The 27,113-nt window shown below is 40.9% G+C and overlaps 1 protein-coding gene across 1 annotated transcript; it reads left to right on the top strand.

The window, feature by feature from the left end:
• The first annotated feature begins 4,259 nt into the window (after positions 1–4,259).
• Positions 4,260–26,524, top strand: LOC121872912. Its single transcript, XM_042376018.1, has 4 exons — positions 4,260–4,528; positions 21,334–21,409; positions 24,646–24,920; positions 25,057–26,524. Exons 1-3 carry the CDS (start codon positions 4,447–4,449, stop codon positions 24,842–24,844), a joined length of 357 nt encoding a protein of 118 aa, XP_042231952.1. The 5' UTR covers positions 4,260–4,446; the 3' UTR covers positions 24,845–24,920; positions 25,057–26,524.
• The last annotated feature ends 589 nt before the right edge of the window (positions 26,525–27,113 follow it).

Raw genomic sequence — 27,113 nt, forward strand, 5'->3', positions numbered from 1 at the left:
GTGTGTTAACTGGCAGGAAACTGGAGATTGGGGTTAATGAGACGGACCAGATGACCAGATAACATTAGAGGGCGGAATTGTAGATGGAACTGTTGTGGCCATGTAGTGTAGTGTGGCAGCCCTACTAGACGGAAGCTCTCCACACAGTAAGAATCGTTTAGACGCAGTGGTTCCCAATCTTTTCCGTTCTGTGGCCCCCGGATAAGATAATATAACCTCCGACGAAGCAACCAAAGAAACGTCGCTCGAATGAGCATGCTGGATATGAGATTTTAATTTTGCATTATTAATAGTGGTACAGTTGTGGAAATGGGTTCCTACGCCCCTGTGGTAACCCGTCTCCAAACGGCCAACCTATTTAACCTATAGCAAATCTATCCACCAATCACGTCCGTCGTTACACGAATAATACCCATTCATTCATAATAGTGATATGACAACTGCAACGGAGCCATTTGGAGACACGGGCTACCACAGGGGGTGTAGGAACACATTTCCGCAGCTGTACCAGTGGCTACAGGAACAGCATACAATAGAACTGTCACACAAGAAAACAGTATGAAAAGGTTCTAAGTCTTGGACACGTGAAAAATAAAATCCTCGGTTATGTCTACAGTAAATGCAGTGTATTATAATATCACAAAAATAAACTCAACTCAACTCGACGCCGTGCACGCTCGTAAAATTTACGCGCGTGCAAAAAGAACACTAAAAAAGGTTCAATAAAAACTCAGTGAGATGGATGAAATCGCATTTTTTGCTACTAATATGGTTTAAACTCTGGCACTCTGCTATGTCGGTCAAGCCTTATTTAATTTAATTATGAACTCACATGGTTCAAATTACCCCATAGCCCCCAGGTTGGGAACCACTGTTAGAGGAAAACAATAAGAACAGCTACCCGGACTGAGGAACTTGAGAAGACTGTCTGAGGAGGCTGAAGTTCCTGACAACGGCATCCCGTGGGCTAGGGACGCTGGTAAGACCTTCAAGTTGTTACCAAGAATTTATGATGAAGGGGCGCACCCATTATTGAGACCGCAAATTTTAACGTACCAGGCCACGTCCAACACATCAAGCTGAGGTCATACAAATTCTCACTGAGGTTGGCGGGAACGTCTTTAGAACTTCTCGACTTTGGAAAAAAACCGGACCAGCAGTGGACAGATCAACTCGTCGTAGATGTGGACAGATCGTAGAGCCACTAGCCTACTACATAATGAGGTGGAGAAACACGTGCTGTGTTCATCGTCAACACATCCACGTGCCCAGTACGGTAGAACCTGACCTTGGGGAGAACACAGGGTAAATGCAGATTATAACTTCTACCGTAAGAAAATGACAACCACCAGGAAGAACTTTCTGTAATTTTAAAGATGTAAACAGTGCAATCATGGCAACACGACTTACCAACCACACAGCACACACACTACTATTTTTTTTTCAACGTGGCCTCCAGCCTTCCCCAATAGCCACACCTTCGCCGCCATTTTATTATCTTAAAATTAACTATCCTAATACATAAGTAGCTACCCTGGCTGTGTTGAGTTAGTTAAGCCGCAGATCTATGCGGCGTTCAGTGACTGTTGCCTCATAGTCGATATCTGCAACTGTTGTCGGCTTTGGGGCAGATGCTCTCGTTCCCTTGAGGCAGAGCAGAGCAGACCTAATGAGAGAGAAGGGCAGTCGACATCTCAACCAGGCTGTAACATAACTTCTGGGCTGCCGATTCTGTTCGGATAGCACCTCCGCGAGTCTGGCGTAGAAGCATCTTGCACTTGGTCCCATCCCACCAGAGGTTGTGAACACCAGAGGAGTGAAGCTGCCTTGATCAACGTTCTGAATTCTCTCCCCTATACCCCTATCTACCATTACTACTACTACTACTACCAATACTACTACTACTACTACTACCATTACTACTACCATTACTACTATTACAAAGAATAAGATACAGTTTACCTAATAGTACCGTAGTGTCAGTGTCACCTGTTAGTTCTGTTATGTTTATATGTATAGTCCAAGGTATTCTTAAATGTTCTTTTACACTCAGTATGCACACACTAGGCTGGGGTTCATTTAGTCCGGAGTCCTCCCACTACATACACGACCACGCCCATTCTCTCTCGTTAGATCTATGACCATGATTCTTGCTTCTCTCGCCTTTTTTATCTTTGCAAATCTACATTAATGATTCAAACTTCTCCATTCTCTGTCTCTCCATTAATTCCGGAACTGTTTGGATGATGTAAATTGCCTTCTGTACTTAATTCCCTTTCAACGTGGCCACAATTGGGGTCTCTATGCCATATTGACCTTAATAAGAAAAAAAATCTGGTCATCTCATTATGAAGAACATCCATACAATATTTCATTCATCAAAGCGAGACTTAGTTAACAGACGGACTGACAGACTGACAGTGGTGGGTATTATGTTTTACCCTTTGGTCATGAAAGGAAATACCGGTGACCTCTGTCGGTGACCTCTGTCAGTTTCTCTTTCTCTCTCTCTTTCTTTTTCTCAGTAATGAGCAGTAAGACAAGGCCAAATAGGAGGATTACTTAACCTATTCAAGGCTAACTTAACCAAACTAAATCTAACTTACCGTAACAAAGGATATAAACCTAATCAAGGTGGCTAACTTAACTTTACCTGACGTATCCAGTGTATGTCAGTGTATATTATAATCTGATGCAATTTTGATGTTTTCGTTTAAGTCAATACATTCTAAATATTCAGTTAAGAAGAACTATTGATCCAACTAATCACCGAGAGCCTGGATCTTGCATTTTCTTATAAATTTATCATAGTCTCACATCTCCCTGCACGTTGAGTAAATCACCAAGACCTCCTATTGAAGTTTAGGCCAAAGTTCGATTCCCGTTTCCTGTAGATGAAATATTGCTTAAAAGTCAATTAATCATTGGAAATAAGGAGAAAGAAAATCAAAAGTATATCGTTATGTGTATTCTTTACTGGGCAATATTCTAGATTCATGTGACTGAGAGAGGCAGGAATGCTTGAAATGTAAGCCTCCTCTGAGTCACAATACAAACGCTGACTAACATTGTTTACATCCGTGACTCCCCCGCGCGGCTGACCTCATCGACTGAAAGCAACAGTATCGAGGAACCGTATGTATTTATTATCATCAATATCTACAATAAAAAAAATATCACGGGGAAATAACTCTTTTTTTCAGAATGAGAATGATTTTGTTCCTGTTTTAAAAATTGTTCTTAAATGTTTTGTTTTGTTAGCCAGAGATAAGAACTAGGTTGTCATCATTCAAGGTTGGAATGGGAAAACAATGGCAAAAAATTACATAATACACAAGTTATGTAAGAAAATTAACTTCTTTATTTTCATCACTACACACTGAAGATGTACATGAAAAAAATATTTCGCGAAAAAAGAACCCACAAAAATGCCTTTACGTGAACTGGAAATAAAAAACGGAAACTTTTTTATAACAACCCCTCGTAAGATGTCACTCCTCAGTGTCTCCTATGTCATTTTCTGGTTATGTATGTCACAGTGAAAGTATCCTCACGATGCCATGCCCTCACACCGGTACATCAACACGTGACGACTTACTCTAGAGATTAATTTCAGAGTTTGCAGGAAGTTAAACGTTCTTACTTCTCGGTCTTGTGAACAGACTGTTAAGTGCGCAGTGTTGAGTCTAGGGGGTGGGGGTCACTTTTCCACGCAGACATCGTTCTTAGGAGATAATTAAGGCATTTCGCGTCTTTGTGATGAAGGGCTCCACACTTAAATACCATAGGTTTTCCACGTTAAAATGTCGATTTCCACGCTAAAATATAAGTTTTCACGCTAAAATATCAGTTCCACGCAAATGTATCATTTTTCACAAGAAAATGTCAAGTTTCCAAGCTTAAATGTCAGCGTCCAAGCTAAAATGCCAAAGGTTTTCCACACTAAAATGACAGTGTTTCTACGCTCATATACAATATATTCCACACTCTAGTAAAGGGATTCCACGCTCTCAATACCAAAGGGAAACTAACACAGTAGGGCTCCCACCAAATAAGAAACACACACACACACACACAATTAGCCAAGCAATCGAGAATGTGCACAAACACACACACACACAATCAGCCAAGTAATCTAGAGAGAGTATGTGTGTGTGTGTGTGTGTGTGTGTGAGGTAGGGGGGGGGAGGGGGGAGTGTGCTGTAGGCGGAGCTTGTTGTCTTAGCAAGCTCCTCCCCGACAATATATAGACCTGATAGCACGGCGTCGAGCGTCAGTTGAGGGGCCGACAGTAACTTGGTAAGAGCGGTAACTGAGGAGCACAACACGAGGTTGGAGAGTTAGAGAGAGCCTTATTCACGCGGCGTGTGCTATTGACGCTTACAATTTGGGATAAATCGAAAGAGGTTTTATATCTGAAGAAGTTCAAGCAGTATCACCACCACCATGCAAGTCGTAAACCTCACTCTCCTAGGAGCCGTTATTGCCTGTGTCAGCGCCTTCCCCGTCATGTTCCTCGCTTATACTGGTAAGTGTAGGACTGCCTGCATACTTGTTGCTCTAATGACCGTGTTTAATCTTATGAGGACTATGGTTTAACCCTTTGAAACCAACTTTATTAAGTGTTCACATAAAATCTCAAATTGACATGAACCTAACAAATTTCCACCAGAATAGAAAATAAAGCAAAATTCCACCTGAGGAAACCCTATTAGTCTATTATCCATAAAACAAAAATTCATCAAAATTTTTTACTAGAAATTCCAATACCAAATTTAATTGTTTAAATCCAGATGTACTATAAGTGCTATTGTACTTTTCACCCTAGGATAAATGCTATATTGGCCTTTGAGTACAGGGATAATTGCTAAGATGCCCCTTGAATACTAGTATGTGCTATGTTGACCTTTGAGTACTAGGATAAGTGCTATGTTGGCCCTTTAGTACCTGTATAAATACCATGTTGATTATTAAAGTACTCGTATAAGTGCGATTTTGGCCCTTAAGTGCTATAGTATAAGTGTTGGCCCTTAAGTGCTATAGTATAAGTGCTATAGTATGTGTTGGCCCTTGAGTACTAATATAAGTTATGCTTTACCTCGAGTTTTAGTATAAGTTCTATGTTTGACCTTGAGTACTAGGATGAGTGCTATGTTGACTTTGCCTTTAAGAGTAGTAATATACGTGCTATGTTGACTCTTTCAGTAATAGTATAATTGCTATGTTTGACCTTAAGTACTAGCATAAGTGCTATGTTGGCTCTTCAGTACTAGTATTAGTACTTTGTTGGCCCTTGAGTACAAAGTGATAAATTTTCCCTACACACAAATGTTAAATTTTTCCCACAATCACCAGAACAAGTGGTTACATTGCCCCATTAACAGTGGGATAAGTGCCACTTACCTCAGGAAGCAGTGTAAATGTTACAATGTTCCAGGGCAAGTGTCGTATCAATCCCTAACTCACCAAATTATCCTAGTATCCTACACGAAGCTGGGATAAAAGTCATGTTTGTAGCTGTCAGTCCCAGATGGGTTTTAGTGATACTGTATAATTCTTCACAAAGTACCAAGGTATAGAGCCAGAATTAAAGTACCTGCCTTACCCTAATACATTATGATCTATGGTATAAACAACGCATGGATGAAGAATAAGGCCGCGAAGTTATTTTTTTACGTTGGTGTTCATTTGGTTTATTTTGGTGGTTTCCAGGCCTTTCTTATCGGCAGTAATATTCTTTTATTTTTTTACAAGATAACCGAAAGAGTTTAACGTGAGGGCTGTCAAATAATGCACATATTTTCGTTCGCTGGTAGGTGTTAAGACATTTTAGTTCAGTAGTCAGCCACAGTATTGCTGGTCTCAACACACTACGCTCGTTATTTTTATGGTGCCAAATTAGGAGAACTGGATATTTCTTTAGCGTCTGAGTCCATCACTGTAAGACAAAGGCCACCAGCTGGTGAAATATATGAAGAAGTGGCAACTCCATTATATATACGCTTATTCAACACGCCTGTTTTCAGAAATAGGAAATGAATTTAATCAGACGTGACGAAAGAATGTGGCGTATAGCACGGTCTAAATTTCTTGGTATACTATATAGGAAAAAAATCCCCTGATATAACCCCTACAGTTAATTTGTCACTGAATAGAATTCCAGCACTAAAACGATTGTGGACAATATTCCGTTAGTTATTTTTTTAATAGACTGTGGGGTTGATCAGCTTCCAGCAGAATCTATAAACAAATAATGGGTAAGAATGCGATAAAATGTTTGACTAAAATATGTAATTCTACTGTATATACTCTGTACTTCCAAGGAGACCTCCCCAGTGATGTCTTGAATAAAGACGAAAGCTAAGGTGCTCCGTTGTTTCCCTTTTCCCGTGTGATTTTATCAAGATTTATCTTATCCACGTTTTCATTGTGGATCTACATGAAATATATATATATAATATATATATATATATATATATATATATATATATATATATATATATATATATATATATATATATATATATATATATATATATATATATATATATATATATACACGCAAGTAAATCACTGTATATGCTGATAACCTCGTAGGAAACATGAAAACACGAACTTCCCAAGTTCCTAAAAACCAGGAGCCTTAGAGTACACCCAGTTTAGAACAATAAGCTTAATAAATCTTGCCTGCAAAGTTTTGTTTTATTGAGTAGAATGAATTTTAGAATAGAAAGTGAGTTATGTGAAGAATTAAATGGATTTAGAAATGGAAAAGGAACTAAAGAAGCTATATTTGGTTTGAGAATTTTGAGTGAAAGGGCTTTAGAGGTTCAAATAAATTTTTATATCTGCTTTGTTAATTAAGAAAAACAACATTCTTTTCATAAGGTAAAACACAATAAACTTATAGATATCTTGGAAAAAATAGGCATTAATGAAGCGTAGATTTTTTCTTTTTAGGCCAACATGAGTCAGCATTTGAAATGTTGTGTTATTGGCGATGAAATACTAAGATTAACAAAAACTTAAAGATAAATACTTAAAATGTACAGAAAAAGATAAATGAGAAACTTCGGTCAAGGGATGAGAGGACAATAACATATAATAATGAGTAAAGTTGAGAGTAGGAGGTCCAGGGGAAGGCAGAGACTGAGATTGATGAATTAAATTATAGACTAGGTCCCCATAGAGATACAAAAATAGAATTGGTTAAAACAGCTCGAGAACATTTAGAGTGGAGGACTGTGGTCGCCAACCCTCAGATACGATGACGGTACTCTGATTGGAATATGTTGAATTAGGTTGAGATGTTTAGGTGAGCTTTGGTTATTTAGGCTAGAAAAGGTTAAGGTTAGCGTTGGTTATGACAGTTCAGACTAAGTAAGGTTAGATTAGTTTAACCCTGAATAGTTTTGATATATTAGGCTGGAGGTGGACAGGTCATACCTGTATTAACTTTGGTTATGTAAGGTAAAGTGAAAGTAAATATCATACGTTTGGCGACACATTTAGGACAGTGAATACAGTACTCCTACACTGAGCCTTCGGTACTCAAGGAGGTAGCGTGGCCGGCACTGCACTCAACTGACATCACCTCCCCCAGTTGTAAAGTTTATAAGTGCCCATAACGAGGGGTAGCCCGGCCGTGAAGCGCCGTCTCTTAGGACATTAAATTAAAATAGGTTAAGTTTACTGGGTTAAGTTCTGTGGCCTTGTGTCATATAATCTGCACACACACATACACACACGCCCACAGTACCCGGTAGAGGCACTTATAAACAGCTGTCAGTGTGTGAGTAGTGTGACCTGGTAGTAACCTGAGAAGAGATGGGAAGGGTATGCCCGGGATGTAGGTCACAGTCGGCAAGCCATTTTGATGCCGTGCGTCTTGCATTACGCGAAATAAGAAACAATTAGGTTCATAACCGACCATTACTGTCTCCTCCCCTGGTGATAGTAGCTGCCTCGGGTAAAGGACACGCCTTGTACTATATTCAGGCAGTAATATATGTGAACTCTTTTACCCTTGACAGAATATGAAGTCTTGACCTAGACTATTTTTTAAATTACGCTCAGTTGTAGTAAACTTTGAATAATTTTATATATTCATCTATTTTACAAGTAGTTTCAACGAGTCGTGGTTATAATGGTATTTTGGAAAGTGTTGATTATAAAATTAAACTTTCTATAGAATATATTATATAATAAAAAACATTTTACGGTCTGCTTGCCTCTCCTGGCCCGCCCGACGTTTTAATGAGGTTACGTCACAGCGAGAAATCTGGGACACCGAGTTGACTGGCATCCGGTGGCAAATAAAGACATTCTTCTAAGAAAATAAAGTAGCGCGTGTGTTGGTGTAGGAAAAAAATAGTGCATTGGTAATATGTCAGAGGTATGTGTATAAGATCTTATTTGAATATATTTGTTTTCTGCTAATATATGAAACATCGTAGTGTAAAGTCATCAGAGATCAGCCCTAAAATTTAGTAAATATCTACTTTAAAGTGAACAAATATTTACAAGAAAAACACCTATAAATAAACTAACATTTATTTCTAAATCAATAAACACACATATATAAGTACACATTTCTTAAGTAAACAGACACGTAATCTCTATTTAAAGAAAACATTTACCTTTGAAAAATCTTTAAATCAACAACATACGCATTGAAATGAACAAACACATTCACAAGGAACACACATTTATTCTCATAACACAAACATTTACCTTAAATACACATATACACATTGAAATGCACAAACACAAACACAAATTCACACAATTTTTCAAAGTACAATACTTGTACACCAGGCATCTTCATAGTTCACTTAAAGTACATTTTTCGATTCGCAAACAGCTGGAATTGTAATGGAAGATAAATTTATTTTTCTTTTGCGTTTACTTCATGTGGAGAGGAAGTAGTTGCTGTAGGTTATTTCTCAATGAGGGAAGGCTTGATCTCGGTGATTTCTCTCCTTGAATTGTACATTTCTGTTATATACATTACTGTACTGTTGTGTCACATCCTCTTCCTGCCTAGTAGACCGGATGTATTGTTCCTGACGTGATACCAATGTTCACCGATAACATAGAATGCCTCGTATACAAACACACCTCGCTGACATCACCTCAAACTCACGCCAACAATGATGAGTGAATACTTATTTTTACTGTAAGGCGATGACGCAGCTCTAACGAACACTGATTGTACGTTATTTGGTATATTAATCTGATAAGAATATTCAAGAAAAGAGGAAATGATCACTATCTATTTGACTGATAGAGGTGACGCAGAGAAACCCCCGCGTGTCGGCTGTTTAGAGAAGGGAATCAACTGGTTTGTACCATGAGCCGGAAATCTTTCGAAAAATATATACATTATTATGGCAACACCGCTGGCTTACATGTTCTTCATTACCTTACACTAAAAATACAATTAATTGTTATAGCCAACATTCAGTGGATAGTGAAAACAGGAACTACACTAATATTCTCAGCCACGTATTAAGTTGTGGGACAGCACAGTGAATCATATATCTAAGAATGGTTTGATGATCCGGGTGATGTGACTTGCATCATAATATACAATCATACTGTAAATAAGTTCTAAGTAACATTTTGTATGCTAGGACGGTCGGTGCCCCTTTCTAACCCGCCACACCTAACTGACAAAAAGTTGTTTGCGTGAATAACCTGACAAGTACAACTCGGACTGTACGGCTGACTGACAACGTCACGTACAGAGATTGATTTATCACTTCATTAAAGCCAAAATCTAAGGGTTTAGATAATATTGATATACCCCTGAGGATTCATGGAGGGGGGGGGGGTCGGGGTAGACGTGCTGAGGAGTGAAGGTAAACAGCCAGTGAAGGTCTTGAGGGAGGGAGTGAGACTGTGTGTGGTTCATGGCCGAGAGAATGGCACCGCCTTCACACACACACCATTGTGCACCATGCGGTATTCTCTGTGACCTCCCTCACTTCCCCGTTATTTGGTTTACCTTCAACAGTAACAGCATCGAATAAACGGCAATGATTCAAAATATCCATCCCACTCACTGTTGCATCACGCTAACAGCCATAATGCCAACTCATTGTGTTTATTCCTCAGACGATCATAAACACTGCTTGTTGGGAGTCATGTGACTGACGTTGTTGACACAAAAACTTGAACAAAATTGTCAAGCTTTCTCTATATATTGCAAGTCTAGTTATAAAAGTTTTGTTGTAAATAGACCTGATAGGTAGTTGGTTTTGTGAACTGAATGAATTACTCCATTAAAAGTTTTAGTAGGGAATTTCTTAGAGAACATAGAGGTTGAAAGTAGATTTTCATTGCAGGTTGTTGTATAAACTGCTAATCAGACCCAACCTGACTCGACCAAACCTAACCTAACCCCACCAAACCTAAACCAATATAACAATCCTACATAACCTAACGCGATATTAAGATTTGATATAACAAACTAGGGGGATTTTGATCACATCTATTTCTCTGGTGACATTATATATTTCTCTTGTAAGGAATAAAGTAACGTTCTTCCCTGTGAAAAGATTTCTTTCGGGATGGTTTACGGGTCGTAGTCAGTGTTGTAGCCAAAACAGTAGGTGGTGAATCCCGATGAGGCTGGCGAGGTCTGCTTCCCACAACTCGGCCACCCACCTGTTAAACGAAGACAAGTAATCTCCATGTTCGTTAGAGTTTAGGATTTTTTTTCTTAGAGTTACTTCAAATGTATTTCTTCTCTACGGGAAACTGCTTACGCACCTACACGCCTGATGGAGGAAGACCTGGCGGGAGGGGGAAGTGAAAGTGAGGGTCATCGACTACTTTCATTGTTGTGGGGTGAAGTAATGAAGGTCGACTGGGGGGGGGGTGAGTACGTATCACGTAACACAGGGAGGGAAGCGGAATATGAAATATGACTCAGTAAACAACCTTAACACACTATAAGCTTAGTTGACCCGTAGCAACACTGCCAGCCCGCCTCCTACCTCTTAAATTTCTTAAATTTCGGAACTACTTCCTTCCCCCACCTCTGATCTTCTTTCACCTACTTCTTTCTCTACAAAAGTTGGGGGGGTTGGCTGACCAGGATAGAGGGAAGGACGGTCGAGTACAGTAGGTGGTGGAAGGAGGGAAGATCCACGAGAACAGGAGGAAGGAGAGAAGGCCAACAAGCTACCCCGTAACAAATTGCCACCTGACCTGACTGAAATTAACAAAAGCCAACCTTAACCTAAGCTAAGCTATCCTACGTTGACCTAAGCTGTTCTATCCTACCCTAGTTTAATAATATGTTAGGAATTTACTGAAACGTGAGCTGGTAGGATTTTAGTACCGAGGGGGGGGGGGTGTCCATATGGGTGTTTCCACGGTGGTTGACTGTGTAGGGTAACGAGGCCATTTCTGTATGTGTGGCATCTCCTGTATCACCCTCCCTTCCTCCTCTCTCTATCTCCCTTCATACTCTTTGCTAAGTCTCCCTCAATCCCAATTTACTTGTCCCTCTATAGTCTATCCTCCCTCCTCTCCTTCCTTCAATCACCCCGTTATTGTCTATCTACCTTCCTTCTCTCCCTTCCTCCCCTTTTTACAAACTTTCCCTCATTCCTCCTATCCTATCACTGTACTCTCCCTACCCCGTGCTCCTCCCTTCCATTCCTCCTTCCCTCTCTATCACTCTCCTCCCCTCCCTCCCTTTTTACTCATCTCCCTCATTCCTTTCCATTTACCCTCCCTCCTCATATTAATAAACTTCCTCATTTCCTCTCTTCTCGTTCATCTACCCTTCCCCCCTCGCCCTTTTCGTTCTCATCTGATGTTTCTCCATCCCTCCCTTTTTATAAATCTGTCGTAATTCCCTCTCCCCATCTCCCTCTCTTCGTTCTTGACCTACCTCCTCCCCCCCCCCTCTCTCTCCCTCGTCCCAAGACTAAGAAGTGTACCCTGCCTTGCCTCGCTGTTGGTGACGTCAGAACAGTTTGGGTCTTGCCCATAAAGGTATACAGTGCCCCATGTTAAGGGACAAACATCCTCCCGGGAAAGTCCACTACCATCACTGTCACTACTACTACTACTACTACCACCACTGTCACTACTACTACTGCCACCACTACCACCGCTCACTACTACTGTCATCACTACTACTGCCACCACTGTCACTACTACTACTACCACCACTCACTACTACTGTCATCACTACTACCACTGTCACTACTACTACTACCACCACCACTACCACCACTCACTACTACTGCCATCACTACCACAATTATCACAACTACCACCACTGTTACCACTATCCTATCACGTGTTTTTTCAGCTAGGTAAGATGATAACGCACACACACACCGTAGCTCTTATATACGTGTAGATACGCACGTCTACACCAACGCCACGTACCCCTCCCCCTCACCCCCTTGCACTACGACGATAACACACACGTTCATGAAGATCCTGTTAGGTTACTCAGGTGATACGAGTATGAGTTGAAGGTACAGTATAGGTATAAGTACAGGTATAGGTAGAAAGTAAAAAAAATATAAGTAGATTGTTCAGATACTGTATAGAAAGTACATAAACAGAAAATAGACTGCAGGTACATTTTATAAAGTACAGGTATAGTACAGTAATTACATAATGTTGATTACTGACCGTAGCACCAAGGTTAGGCTGACAGGTTGACCAATCCTCCAGCTGACAGTCCCCTTCGTCAGCCAGATAAGATTCCCACGGTTACTGACAGTAGCCTCGAGGTACAGCAGTAACTTTCATCCTTCCTGAGGCCTGAAAGATAGATATAGTAACGTATAATTTAGTGTTGGTTTAGCAGAAAGAATACCATTTAATAGGTATATAATATGTTATTGTATAGCGTATGGTAGATATAGAAAAACAAGATAGCTACAGCATATTATTGGTATAACATAAGGTAAATACAAGACAACATAGCACATTGTAGTTTTGGTAGGCAGATTATAGCTTATAGCACTTAAAGTAAAGCGTATGTTATTTATATAGCAAAGTATAATATAACATATAGGTATGGTAAAAGAGCGTATGACAGGTATAACAAAATATACTTGTAGTCGTTATTGGCCGAAGTATCAACATTTAAAAGGGTAGCTACAGTCCTATATGAAGGCTTATAGCTATTGGCAAGGAGGGTGACCGGTAATAAAGTCACAGGAAAAAAAGTCACAGAAAAAAAGTCACAATTTTGGCTAGGAAAAAAAGTCACAATTAATTTATGGTGGCCGGTAATAAAGGTTAGGTTACGTTACGTTACGTTACGTTACCATCAGTTCTGCATATTCCTTTACTGAAACTGATTGACATATTAACCTTAAAAAATGTGAGAATTCGATAGTTAACTTTTCATTTTTTCCTGTGACTTTTTTTCTGTGACTTTTCATTTTTTCCTGTGACTTTCCTGTGTTAGTTCGGCAGGAGATGGGTGGGGTATCTGAAAACATACTTACAGTCCTCATTATTGCGATTCAGGCGGGTGGGGAAGATGGGGAAGAAATGCTTGGCGGTGTTTTAAAGTGCTCGTGGTGGTGTTGAAATGTGAAGGTGTTTATTTAATTCGTTACATTGCAGTGTGTGTGTGTGTGTGTGTGTGGATAAGGGTCTCACAAGCATAACTTTAAGCCTTCACCATACCTCCAGCCCTTACTACAACCCAGCCCTTACACTACTACCCCAGCCCTTACAATACTACCCAGCCCTTACACTACTACCCCAGCCCTTACAATACTACCCAGCCCTTGCACTACTACCCCAGGCCTTACAATACTACCCAGCCCTTACACTACTACCCCAGCCCTTACAATGCCTCAGCCCAACACTACTACCCCAGCCTACATCTACCCAGCCCTTACCCGCACATCTACTGGCCATACACTACTACCCCAGCCCATACAATACTACCCAGCCCTTACACTGCTACCCAGGCCTCACTACCCAGCCATACACTACTACCCAAGCCCTATGCTACTACCCAAGCCCTTACACTACTACCCCAGCCCTTATGCTACTACCCAGCCCATACACTACTACCCAGCCCATACACTGCTGGCCCTTACACTGCTACCCCAGCCCTTACAATACTACCCCAGCCCTTACACTACTGCCCTTATACTTCGTACATACTACTGCTACACTGACCCATACAATGCTTTACACTCTACCCAAGCCCATACAATGCTACCCCAGCCCATACTACTACTGACCCATACACTACTACCCCAGCCTATCTCTGCCCCACACTACTACCCCAGTCTACTGACCATACAATCTCCCAGCCCTTACACTACTACTGCCATACAATGCTATGAGCCATACACTACTACCCAAGCCCATACAATACTACTTTACATACACTACTACCCCAGTATTATGACCCATACACTACTACCCCAGCCATTCTCTACCCCAGCCCTTACACTACTACCCAGCCCATACACTACTACCAAGCCCTTACACGCTACCCCAGCCCTTACAATACTACCCCAGCCCTTACACTACTACCCCAGCCCTTATACTACTATCCCAGCCCTTGCTACTACCCAGCCCTTACACTACTACCCAGCCGTTACACTACTACCAAGCCCTTACACTACTACTCCAGCCCTTACACTACACCCTCGACCCTTAACATACACCAAAATCCTCCTCACCCCGGCCCTCCTCACGAGTCAACAGCCCCTGTCGACCACACTAATCTTCACATCACTCCCCCCTCCTTACTTCACCCCCCACTCCTTAACATCCTCCCCCACTCCTTACATCACTCCCCCACTCTTACATCCTCCCCCACTCCTTACATCACCCCCCACTCCTAACATCACTCCCCACTCCTTACATCCTCCCCCACTCTTAATATCCTCCCCCACTTCTTACATCACTCCCCCACTCCTTACATCACCCCCCACTCCTTACATCCTCCCCACTTCTTACATCACTCCCCCCACTCTACATCACTCCCCTCACTCCTTACATCACTCCCCACTTCTTAATATCACTCCCCACTTCTTACATCACTCCCCCCTCCTTACATCATTCCCCCACTCCTTACATCACTACCCGACTCCTTACATCACTCCCTCACTTCTAATATTACTCCCCACTTCTTACATCTCCCCTCCTTACATCATTCCCCCCTCCTTACATCACTCCCCCACTCCTTATAACTCCCCCACTTCTTACATCCTCCCCCCTTACATCACTCCCTACTCCTTACAGCACTCCCACACTCCTTACATCACCCCTCCTTAACATCACTCCCCCTCCTTATATCCTCCCCACTCCTTAACATCACTCCCCTCTATATCCTCCCCCACTCCTTAACATCCTCCCCCACTTCTTAACATCACTCCCCCCTCCTTACATCTCCCCCTCCTTACATCCTCCCCCTCCTACATCACTCCCCCCTCCTTACATCACTCCCCACTCCTTAACATCACTCCCCCTTCTTAACATCACTCCCCGCTTTTACATCACTCCCCCACTCCTTACATCCTCCCCCACTCCTTACATCCTCCCCACTCCTTAACATCCTCCCCACTTCTTAATATCACTCCCCCACTTCTACATCCTTCCCCTCCTTATCATTCCCCACTCCTTACATCCTCCCCCCTCATACATCCTCCCCCTCCTTACATCACTCCCCCTCCTTACATCCTCCCCCTCCTTACATCACCCTCCTTAACATCCTCCCCCACTCCTTACATCCTCCCCACTCCTTCATCATTCCCCCTCCTTACATCCTCCCCCATTCGATTCAGTTAGATTTTCAGGGCAGAAATGGAAAATTCCACCTAAAGTACCAGATTTCAAGAAGACAAACTTTGACAATTTAAAGAGGCAGCTGAGAGAGAGGGGGTGTCGCGCTTAAGCTGTGAACCTGACAGATGACACCGACCTGATAACGAGATCTGAGATTGCCAGGTTCACGACAATTAAACAGTGAGTTACTTAATGCTGGCGACATATACCATACAAAACTCAGATCAGACAACAATGACCTAAATGGATAAATAATTATTTAAAAACATCATTGGCCAAAAAGGAGGCTATAGGTAGAAGGATGCGTCGTGGCGAGGAAATTCACCTCTGGGACTATTATGGGGAGTGATGGCGAGTGGGGTTAAAACCGAGATAAGAAGCAAAGAAGATAATGAGGTAAGGATAGCAAGGGGCAGACAAACCCAAAAGGATTCTACAAATGTATCAAATAAAAACACGAGAAAAGATTGGACCAATACGGTCCAGACCGGCGAGAAGCTCACTGATAACGACGAGAATATGAGCAATAATTTGAATAAATATTTTCAGCAGTTTTCACCAGAATTTAAACGCGATACCGAGGCACAACTCTATTCAAGAGATAGTGAAGAAAACAAATTAAGTGAGATAGTAGTGACTAGTAACGATGTTAGTAAGCAAATAGACAAACTAAACCTAATAAGTCACCTGGTCCCGATGAGATATTTGGAGTATTAAAGGAATGTAAGGAAGAAGCAAGCTTATGCCCTTAGCAAGTTGTTTAACATGTCATTAAAACAGGTGTAGTACCAGAATCCTGGAGGGATAGCCGAATGTTATGGAGATTTTTTCAGAAGAGGATAGATCACTATCTCTAACTTCTGCCCAATCAGTCTAATATCAATAGTAGGCCAAATTACTGGGAAGCAATCATTTCAAACTCTGTTGGAAATCACCTGGAGAAGCACAGATTGATCAATGATTTGGCATAGCTTCACAAGCGGACGTTCTTGCCCTAACTAATCTATTAACATTCTTTTCATCGGGTTTTTCGAATCAGTGGACGAGGGCACAATTATGATGTGGTTTTATCTCGACTTTAGCAAAGCCTTCGACAGAGTCCCCCACGAAACTAATTAGAAAGGTAGAAGCTATATCAAAGGTGACATCCTTAAATATGGATTAGGGCGTGGATTTACAGGACGGAAACAGCGAGTGTGGCATTAACGGCACTAAGTCGCATTAGACAACGTCACAGAATTAGGTGGAGTTCTAGGGCTCAGTACTTGGACCATTATTATTTATTATATGCATAAACGACATGAATATCGGCATTGACAGCCAACACCGAAATTTACGGTGACTAAAATAGGACGTGTTATTAAATCTGTGGCGAGGACTCAAAACGAAACTACAGGAAGAATCCTAAACAAATTTTTTCAAATAGTGCGAAAAATGGCAGATAGAATAGCGATAAACCGTGTAAAATTACTCATTATAGGAGATGTAAACAGAAACCAGATACCAGATGAACAACGACCGCATAGAAATCCGACTGCGAGAGAGATTCTGAGTAATGATAAGTGAGACAGCAAGCCAAATAAACAATGTGTTTTTAGCCAACAAGGCTGGCAAAGTCTTAGGGTTCGCCACAAAGGAAGTGTTAGTTACAAGACTTCTTGAGTCATCCTAAAACTGTATCTTGCTCTTGTGAGACCACCTGGATTACGCAGTTCGGTTGTGCAGTATTACAGAATAGATATGAAATCCTTGGAAAAAATTTCAGAGGAGAATGACAAGACTAATCATGGGACGCCGAGTATAGAGAGACAGTTAAGCATCGCCATTTGCTCCTTGAGGAACGTGAGCGAGGGCGACCTGATAGAGGTGTATAAGTGGAAGGCAGGGCTAAACCGAGGGACATTACAAAAAGAATATAAACTTCTCAGCAGACGACTCAATAAAACTGGTTTTAAATTAGACAAATTTAGATTTAGGCGTGAAATAGGTAAGCTTGCTAGTTTGGAAACAGAGTGGTGGATAAGATGGAACAAGTTGCAATATCATCATTAACTCGAATACATGGATTGTTTCCAGAAACATAGGTTGGATGCTCATATGAACAATAGGGGTTGGAGTGTAAGCAGGAGGACTTGCCCGTATGGGCCAATAGGTACTGCAGTTTCCTCATTCTCTGCAGTTTCCTCCATTCTTATGTTCTTAATCACTCCCCCCCTTCTTAACATCACTCCCCTTCTTACATATCATCCCCTCCTTACATCACTCCCCACTCCTTGCATCACTCCCCCACTTCTTAACATCACTCCCCACTTCTTACATATCTTTCCCACTTCCTTGCATCACTCCCCACATCTTACATCACTCCCCCACTCCTTGCATCCTCCCACTTCTTAACATCCTCCCCCACTTCTTAACATCCTCCCCACTTCTTACATATCATCCCCTCCTTGCATCCTCCCCCACTTCTTAACATCCTCCCCCACTCCTGCATCCTCCCCCCTTCTTACATATCTTCCCCCTCTTGCATCACTCCTTCTTACATCCTCCCCTCCTTGCATCACTCTTCTTCATCACTCCCCCCACTCCTTGCATCATTCCCCCACTCATCCTCCCCCCTTCCATCATTCCCCCTCCTACATCACTCCACTTCTTAACATCACCCCCTTCTTCTCCCCACTCCTGCATCATTCCCCACTCCTTACATCACTCCCCCCCTCCTTGCATCATTCCCCCCCTCATTCCATCATTCCCCCCTCCTTCCATCATTCCCCCACTCCTTCCATCATTCCCCCTCCTTCCATCATTCCCCCACTCCTTCCTCATTCCCCCTCCTTCCATCATTCCCCAGCCCTCAGCAACATATCACCAAGATTTTTTATTTTATTTTTTAATGTTATTCCTTCTTAGTACACACACAGACTTGTTACCAGGGACAGGTTCATTGTCGCCCGTGTACTCTATTTGATAAACGACTGTGCGTGTGTTTGTCTGGTGAGTCGCAAGTGCACCTGTCTACGAATGCATTCGCCTGTTTTTGTGATGTGAATGTGTTTATGTGTTGCTTGTGTATGTGTAATAATAATAATAATAATAAATGGCTGATTGAAATAACATGGCAGTTGCATAATTGGGAAATGGACCATTTGATGGACAAATAATATAGCGTACAAGTGATACAAATATGATATATAATAACTGGGGGTGTTCATTCAACAGGGCATTTAAACGTAGTAACAGTGCAAAAAAGAAGATTTTTAGGGAGTGGACATACTGATTAACTCAGAGTTGTTAATTTTTACAATTGTTGGGAGTGGGCTGTTCTTATAGCGATCATTACGTGCTCGTATTTTTTGTGTGTAATTACCAATATCTTAGTGCATGTACACGTGCATGCATTTGTATGTAATCATCTAACTTGTATCTGTTTATATGTGCAAGTGCGCTCTGACCTCCCCCCGTCAAAACGGCTGATGCATGTAAACAAGGTGACACGTGTGTTTGCAGCCCTTCACTCAGTCAACAACATTTGTTTCGACGCGGACTGCACCGCCAAATAGTGATCTGTATATTAATGTATCGTAAAAAAATTCTCCTACAGATAGAATTAACATATAATAGGTAAGGCCTTAAATACAAATTCTACAGATAGAATTAACATATAATAGGTAAGGCCTTAAATACATCAGTATATTTTTCATTGAGTAATTTAACTCTCCTGGGTTAATGTACGCGACACCGTTAATTACCAGTAGAGAGGTTTGCCTTGGTTGTTTATTAAGCCTGGAGAGAACCTGCACTGACCTTGTCACCTGGTATCACCTGTCGTACCTTTGCGAGCCATCTTGATTAAACTTGTAGATTGAGATGTGTGCCTTTTTACCAGGAGAGGAAAGTGTTTTTGGTTAGTATGCGTTTTATGTACTTGGTGTTTCCTTCCTCGTACCTTTCACTCCAGCCGCCAGAGTGTGATGGAGAAAATTTAAGTTTTCCTAATATAATATATATATATATATATATATATATATATATATATATATATATATATATATATATATATATATATATATATATATATATCACCTGAAAAATTAGCCCCAGCTTATTTCACCTTATGATCCTTCACCTTAACGTAACCTTAATCTAGCCTAACCAAACCTAACATAACGTAATCTATGTCACTTAGCCTAGCCTAGACTAACGTTAATGTAGCCCTGACGCAGCAATGGTAACCTAACGTAACCAAAACCCATTCCATGCAGCGCCTGGGTGTTTAATCATAATGTGTAACAAGATAGGGACTAATCTTCAGGTGAAATAACCAGGGAAGCTAATCTTGTGATGAAACAAGCTAATATTGAGGTGACTCCTAAAATATGAAGATACAAATACCTCTCGTTCATGGTGTCCTTGAGCAACATATCCTTGGGGCAGTGGTCCAGGTGAATCCAATTAATAATGTTTTCATTCTTACGCCGGAGTTATCACCTCTGAATACCAACACCAACAAGGGTCCAATATTTACATGCACAGATAGTACAAATTACAGGTGGTCTAGTTTAGAATACAGTATGTATGTCTGTTGTTGCTTTAGCGACAGGGCGAACATGTGTAGGTCGTTGTCTACTGGATGGCGGGGGTGGGGGGGGGGAGGGCGCTTGTGAAGTCAGTGTTGGTGGGTAGTTTTTCATGAGTATTTGGGTGTTAGTATGTAAATGGCTGATTGTTATGTATCTTGTGTTATGGATGGCTTCTGGGCTCCCTTACTCTCCTCCTCTATCCCATCTGAGGTCGTAATAGCCAAGCGTGAGGCCTTATCCTCCAGCTTCCACCCCTCCTGAGAAATTAAACCTCCTCGTCCTGAAGGGGTTTTTTACTTTTCGGGTATAGGGGTTAGAAGGTTGTCCTCCAGCTGAGTAGTGGCCTTATCATCCTTATGGTCACCTTCAGTGACTTGGGACAGCTCTGGTTGGATTTTTCCATAAACTACCAGACGGTTACACTGGGATGGGACACAGTCCCAGAGAGATAATACATACCAACACCCACAAGATGTTACAGGTCCCAGAAGTATGGACGCACTACAAACAAATGCAAGGCCCCAGAGACATGTACTCCGGGTGCGCGTCTTTTGGACACCAGGACCAAGAATGCAATGAAGACAAAAGTTAGGCCGCTTGTGGCGGTACGGCTACGCACTCCACCTCCTACTGGGATGTCCCCATGGCGGGAAGCGTGTATGATCTTCAAGGTGAAACACACCAAGAAATTAAACTACGGGGATGCGTTTCTTCAAGTGAGAAGAAACGAGACAGAAGAATAAGAAAACAACGAGAAAGAACAAGAACCAAAAGAACAAGATCAAGAATAAGGAGATCAACAAGATCAAGAAGTATAGATAGTGTAAAAGCAAAACAAGAAAAGAAATTCAACTACCATGACTTCGGCCGTAATATCCATCGGTGTTGGTTTATTTTGTTAATAGTGATTATTTAATACTATAATTTTTTATCATTGTTATTGTTGTTGTTTCAGACGGCCGGGCAGACACTCAGCGAGCTAAACTTTTGGACTGTGCTCCCCCTACTGGCAACTCTCCCCCCGCCTTCAGGTGAGCACACACACACTTCTGCCATTTTCTGGATCACTTTTACAAGAATCTGTATGTACCTGTTTGTACTCTCTCTCTCTCTCTCTCTCTCTCTCTCTCTCTCTCTCTCTCTCTCTCAATAGCCTTGAATACAGAGGTGCACTTATTAGTACACAGGGTGGTGTGTGTTTGTGCCCACAAGCAAACACTGTCCTTCACGAGCGCCACCACAGGCATTAGGCGGGGCTGACGATCGTCTAAGCTTTGGTCACACAGATTTGTTAATCAGCGAAGGGTAGAGGATCAGGCGATGCTGAATGTTCGCCCTGGCGTTGTTGCCTTGATACAGGTGGAACACAGCCCGACTCAGCGTTCAAGGTCAGGTGTGTGTGTGTGTGTGTGTGTGTGTGTGTGTGTGTGTGTGTGTGTGTGTGTGTGTGTGTGTGTGTGTGTGTGTGTGTGTGTGTGTGTGTGTGTGTGTGTGTGTGTGTGTGTTGTCCATGTGGCCTGTTTACGTATACTGTCCACATACACTGTCCATCTCCCCTTAACATCATTATGGCGTTCCACAACCTAATTTACATACATACAAAGGGAAGGTTATCCTTCTCGAATAATAATGTCACTGCTTCATGTGCTGACCACGTCTACAGATTCGGAGAAGGATCGTACGATGAATTAATAATCCCCGTAAGTCAAGACATAAAGAATTGCGTAACTGGTTGGCTTCAGATAAAACACTTAACTAACGTCCAGTTTGACTTCAGAATTACGCCGAGACTGCTCTGGCTAGATACGTTCATAAATCATCAGATAGGATTAAGGTAGACTCGTGAAGAATCATAACACAGATTTCGTACCTTGATTAAAGTTGTAATATAATTTTGTCCCTGGTGCTCAGTTAACGTTATTTAGTTAAGTCTGTATGTAAACTCGATAACATCCTGGGTTTTATTTATTTATTTATTAGTTTTAGCTTAAATCAATAAATTAGGCACATTTTTACATCTTCAGTTACGAGAAACAACCAACATACAGATCGTTAAGTATCGGGCACCTGGCTTTGAAAACTAGTACTGAGGCATCTGATTCTATAAAACTTGACCATTATTATTTATGCAGCACTTGTATTGGTAATCATGCACATACTGTATATACAGGACAATATAAACAAGGTTTCCTAAGAGGCGAGTTGTGAATGGGAGACCTAAACCTCTCTCCTTCCTTCTCCCTCTCCCTCCTTCAGGATGGTGTTGTAGTTTACGTGGTTTTTTGTTATTTTTCTTGTTATTGTTGAAGAGTTAGTTATCTCAGGTTTATTGACCATCGACAAAAGTCTTGATATTTTGTAAACAACCCTCACCGTTCCCACCCCTTACCTCTCTTCTCTCCCTGCTCCTCAGTCCTTACCTCTCATCTCCTCCTCAACACTTACCCTCTCCCTTCTTCTCAGCCCTCACCCATCCGTGCCTCCCTGCCCCCCACTCAGTCCTCCTCACCTCCACCCCCCACCATGACAACTTCCTCCTCCAGGTATGAAGAATGAACCAGGGTGTATCAAGGTCATAGGGGATAACCTCACCTCACTTTTAATAATTGCATTAATTTACATAGTGATGTCCTCTCTCTCTCTCTCTTCATACAGTATATACACGCGCACAGAATACTGACTTTGTTGTATGCATACTCTCATCCACAGGCACACACGCCTATGCATACTGATGTGCACTGGATATTCTAACGTACACACACACACACACACACACACACACACACACACACACACACACACACACACACACACACACACACACACACACACACACACACACACACTGACCATAAACACACACACACACACACACACACACACACTGACCATAAACACACACACACACACACACACACACACACACACACACACACTGACCATAAACACACACACACACACACACACACACACACACACACACACACTGACCATAAACACACACACACACACACACACACACACACACACACACACTGACCATAACACACACACACACACACACACACACACACCCACTGACCATAAACACACACACACACTAGAAAACACAAGTTACCTGCCGTCCTCGTATATATATTTTGTTTTACTAAAGTTTGTTATTTTTGTGGTGATTGTCAGCAAGCAAATGGGTCCGAACATTACGTCTTAGAACAGGTTTATCAACTGATGACGTGAGGATGCATCTTAATGTATTGTTTAAGCTACAACATAAGACATTGGTTATAATGGCGACGAAATTATAGAGACTACTTTAACTAGTTCCCTTCTTTTACTTCATACTTATGAGAAAGAGATACTTAGTGGCTTTGAGAATTTTGGTCTCGATTCTCAGAGATCCGCAAGACGTTTTTCCCGCGTAACCTAGGCCCTGGTGTAATTCATATGCCATATTGGTTTTCTTCTTTGTATGTTAGCTCAAGTGAACCGTTGAGAATCCATTTTCATAACGTAGCCAGTTAGTTACTTTCCTTTAACAAGGAAAACTGTTACTAGACGGGTTTGTTTTTGTGGCAGTGTTTGTGAAACGAGTTTGTGTGTTACAACACTCAGTTAATACGTAATAACCTAATAATCTCGCCGGTCCTGAATTGTAATGATATATAATTTAACGTGTAAAGCTTCTAATAACTGGCAATTGAGATAAGATCATGGCTCGATGAAGTATTATTTACACCGTCGGGTAGTTTATGGTGCACCACATACTGATTCTGTGATCACTAGTGCAAAAAAACAAAACAGTAGAGGTCACAAAGGGAGTTTTAACAGACCCCACTGGTCAGGATATTGTGGCAAGGAATGTTACAGAATATTTCCAGTACATTATTTGTTTTGTTTTGTACATTGGAGTTGATTTAGCGACGAGGTGCAAAATGTGGACACGGTGCTGTGTCATTTCACATTATGCTTGGACCTGTCCCTGAAAGGTTATAGTTTCTCACAGTCTAGGATGTAGTACAGTATTCGATTGTGTGATCATAGGTCTGGCCACACTTTACATTTCGTGTTGTTCACATCTCTTACTGTTGAGTATTGGTGTGATGATATAATGTATTACCACGTAGCTATAGTATGAAAAACTAAGGTCTTTAAGCACATATTTTAGATTAGTAAATACACTACTCATCAACAATTAGTGATTGCAAAAAGATACACATCTTTGGTTGTCTGTGACTGATAACAAACAAATTCGCTTTCTTCTCCCCAGATGTCGTCCCGTGAACGAACGCAGCCCTCAAAAGCCCGTTCTACCCAGCCCCGAGAATCTACCCATTCTGGAGATCATCGAGGAGGACCTTGAGGGAATGACGGTGGTGGAGGTGAACGACGGCCGATTGGAACAAAGACCCGGGCAGGAGAGACTGGTGGTGGTGGAAGCCTGCCAATATATAATCCCAGCTTCGTAATCTCCGTGCCTGAGGACTTTGACCATCGTCGACCTAAGTGCCCATCCCACGAGATCTACGTCGCCGAGCTCGATATGTAAGTTATTGTTGTCTTTCATAATATGTAAGTATATTATACTTCATAACATATCTCACTTCACGTATGATTTGTTGATGTTTATTTTCACATTTGTGTAACATTTTTAGCGTGTTAACTCCTGACTCTCCCACAGCTGTGTTAACCGGGCAGAACACGAGCACCCACCCGGCACGGCCCCAGTGGAAACGACGCTACCTTCAGAGCCACACGACCTGACCCAGCACCATATTATCGCTGTAGGATACGAGGGCGGAAAAGTGTCCGGAAGGACAGATCTACGTGCCCAGAGTGGACATATGCTCTGACATCCATCCCGTCGTCCTACCGCCGAAGCACACCAAGAAGAAGCACAGCATGTCGAAGGAAAAAGCCCGGAGGGATGCACACTAAGAGGGAGTTCAAATGAAAGTCTAGATGCGCACCAATGTAAACAAACACTGACTCTCTCACACACACACACAAACCGGCATGTAAACAAAAACATCCATGCATACACAAACACAATCATGCACTAATTTATACACATTTAATTCATTCATACATTGCAATACATGCCCAGATATGGTCATTTGCTCAACACACATTTACCAACACACCCATACACCCTAACACAAATACACATACACACACACATACATCTATCCATACACGCTCTCAAACGACGCACAAAACGCTCATCGTAATGCAAGTCTCACCCAGAAGACGTGTCAGTGAAAAAATAAAAATAATATATATATATATATATATATATATATATATATATATATATATATATATATATATATATATATATATATATTTATAATAGTGTCCATGATGACAGATATTGTAAATAACAAGTAACCCGTTTTCTTATTTATTCACTATTATTGCACAAGCTAGTGGTGTCCAGAAGATCTCCATGGACGATTCTTTGAGCGTTTATGGGTTCACATAATTTTGCAGTTCCTGGGTTTTCAAGGCCAGTTTTGTAAAGTGGAAGGTGATTAGGCGTTGGGTACACGAACCTGTTTTTGGCCAGTAATTAGGCTGGTCAATAACAAATTGTAGGCCAGATTTTGTGGTGGTTCTTAGCTAGGTCTTAAGTGGTTCATGGCTGTTCTTGGCCAGTTTCTTAAGCGATTCATGATTGGTTCTCGGCCAGTTTTTAGGTGCTATTTTAACTGGTTCCTTGTCAGTTTTATTTGGTTCACAATCAAATCTTCAGTGGTTCATGAAAATGTCTTGCTCAGTACGTAGATGGTTCATGGCCAGTTCGTAGATGGTTAATAGTCGATTCGTGACTGGTTTTCCACAAAACTCCTGGTAGAACCGTAAGAGGCGATCATACATTAAGTTTGAACTTTTAACTCTATAAGAAACGTATTTTAGTCACAAAAATCAAAGTTATACTCTATATTTTCCTGTATGTCTTAGAAACTTGTATTTCCCATGAGAGTCTATTGTATATATTTATATATAAATATAAAAATAAGATGTATGCTTATAGAGATGATGCATGTCCAAGGGTCTATGTATGTCCAAGAATATTTTGTATATTCAAGAAAATACGTATGTTTGGTCCAAAAGAATATTAAATACATCCAACTCAGTTTTGTGAATCCAGGACAGTTTTCTTTTAATCCAAGAAAATAAGTATTTTACATATTAAAATTTTGTTTGTCCTAAATAAGTTATTTACATCCAATAATTTTGTGCATCTCTACGTGAATGTTGTGCTGTATGTTATAAAAGAAGGTGTAGTATGTCCAATTTTGAAGTACAAAAGATTGGTGTTTTAAGGCCTCCAATATATATATATATATATATATATATATATTATATATATATATATATATATATATATATATATATATATATATATAGATAGATAGATAGATATATATAGATATATTATATATATATATATATATATATATATATATATATATATATATATATATATATATATATATATATATATATATATGTATATATAATTTCAATTCCCAGTGTTATAATTAGATGAATTATTTGCATAAGATTGATTTATATAAGCATATGATCTCAACGAGTTTGAGAATTTATAATAAATATAATTTATGAATAAAAAATTATCTTTAAGTTTATTGAGTTTTTTTATTTCGGTTCATTTTAATGTTTGTTTTTTTCTAGTCAGTTGGTGATTTGATGACAATACGCTACACTGAC

This window comes from Homarus americanus, unplaced genomic scaffold, assembly GCF_018991925.1.
Source record: "Homarus americanus isolate GMGI-L3 unplaced genomic scaffold, GMGI_Hamer_2.0 scaffold11022, whole genome shotgun sequence".
Classification (NCBI taxonomy): domain Eukaryota; kingdom Metazoa; phylum Arthropoda; class Malacostraca; order Decapoda; family Nephropidae; genus Homarus; species Homarus americanus.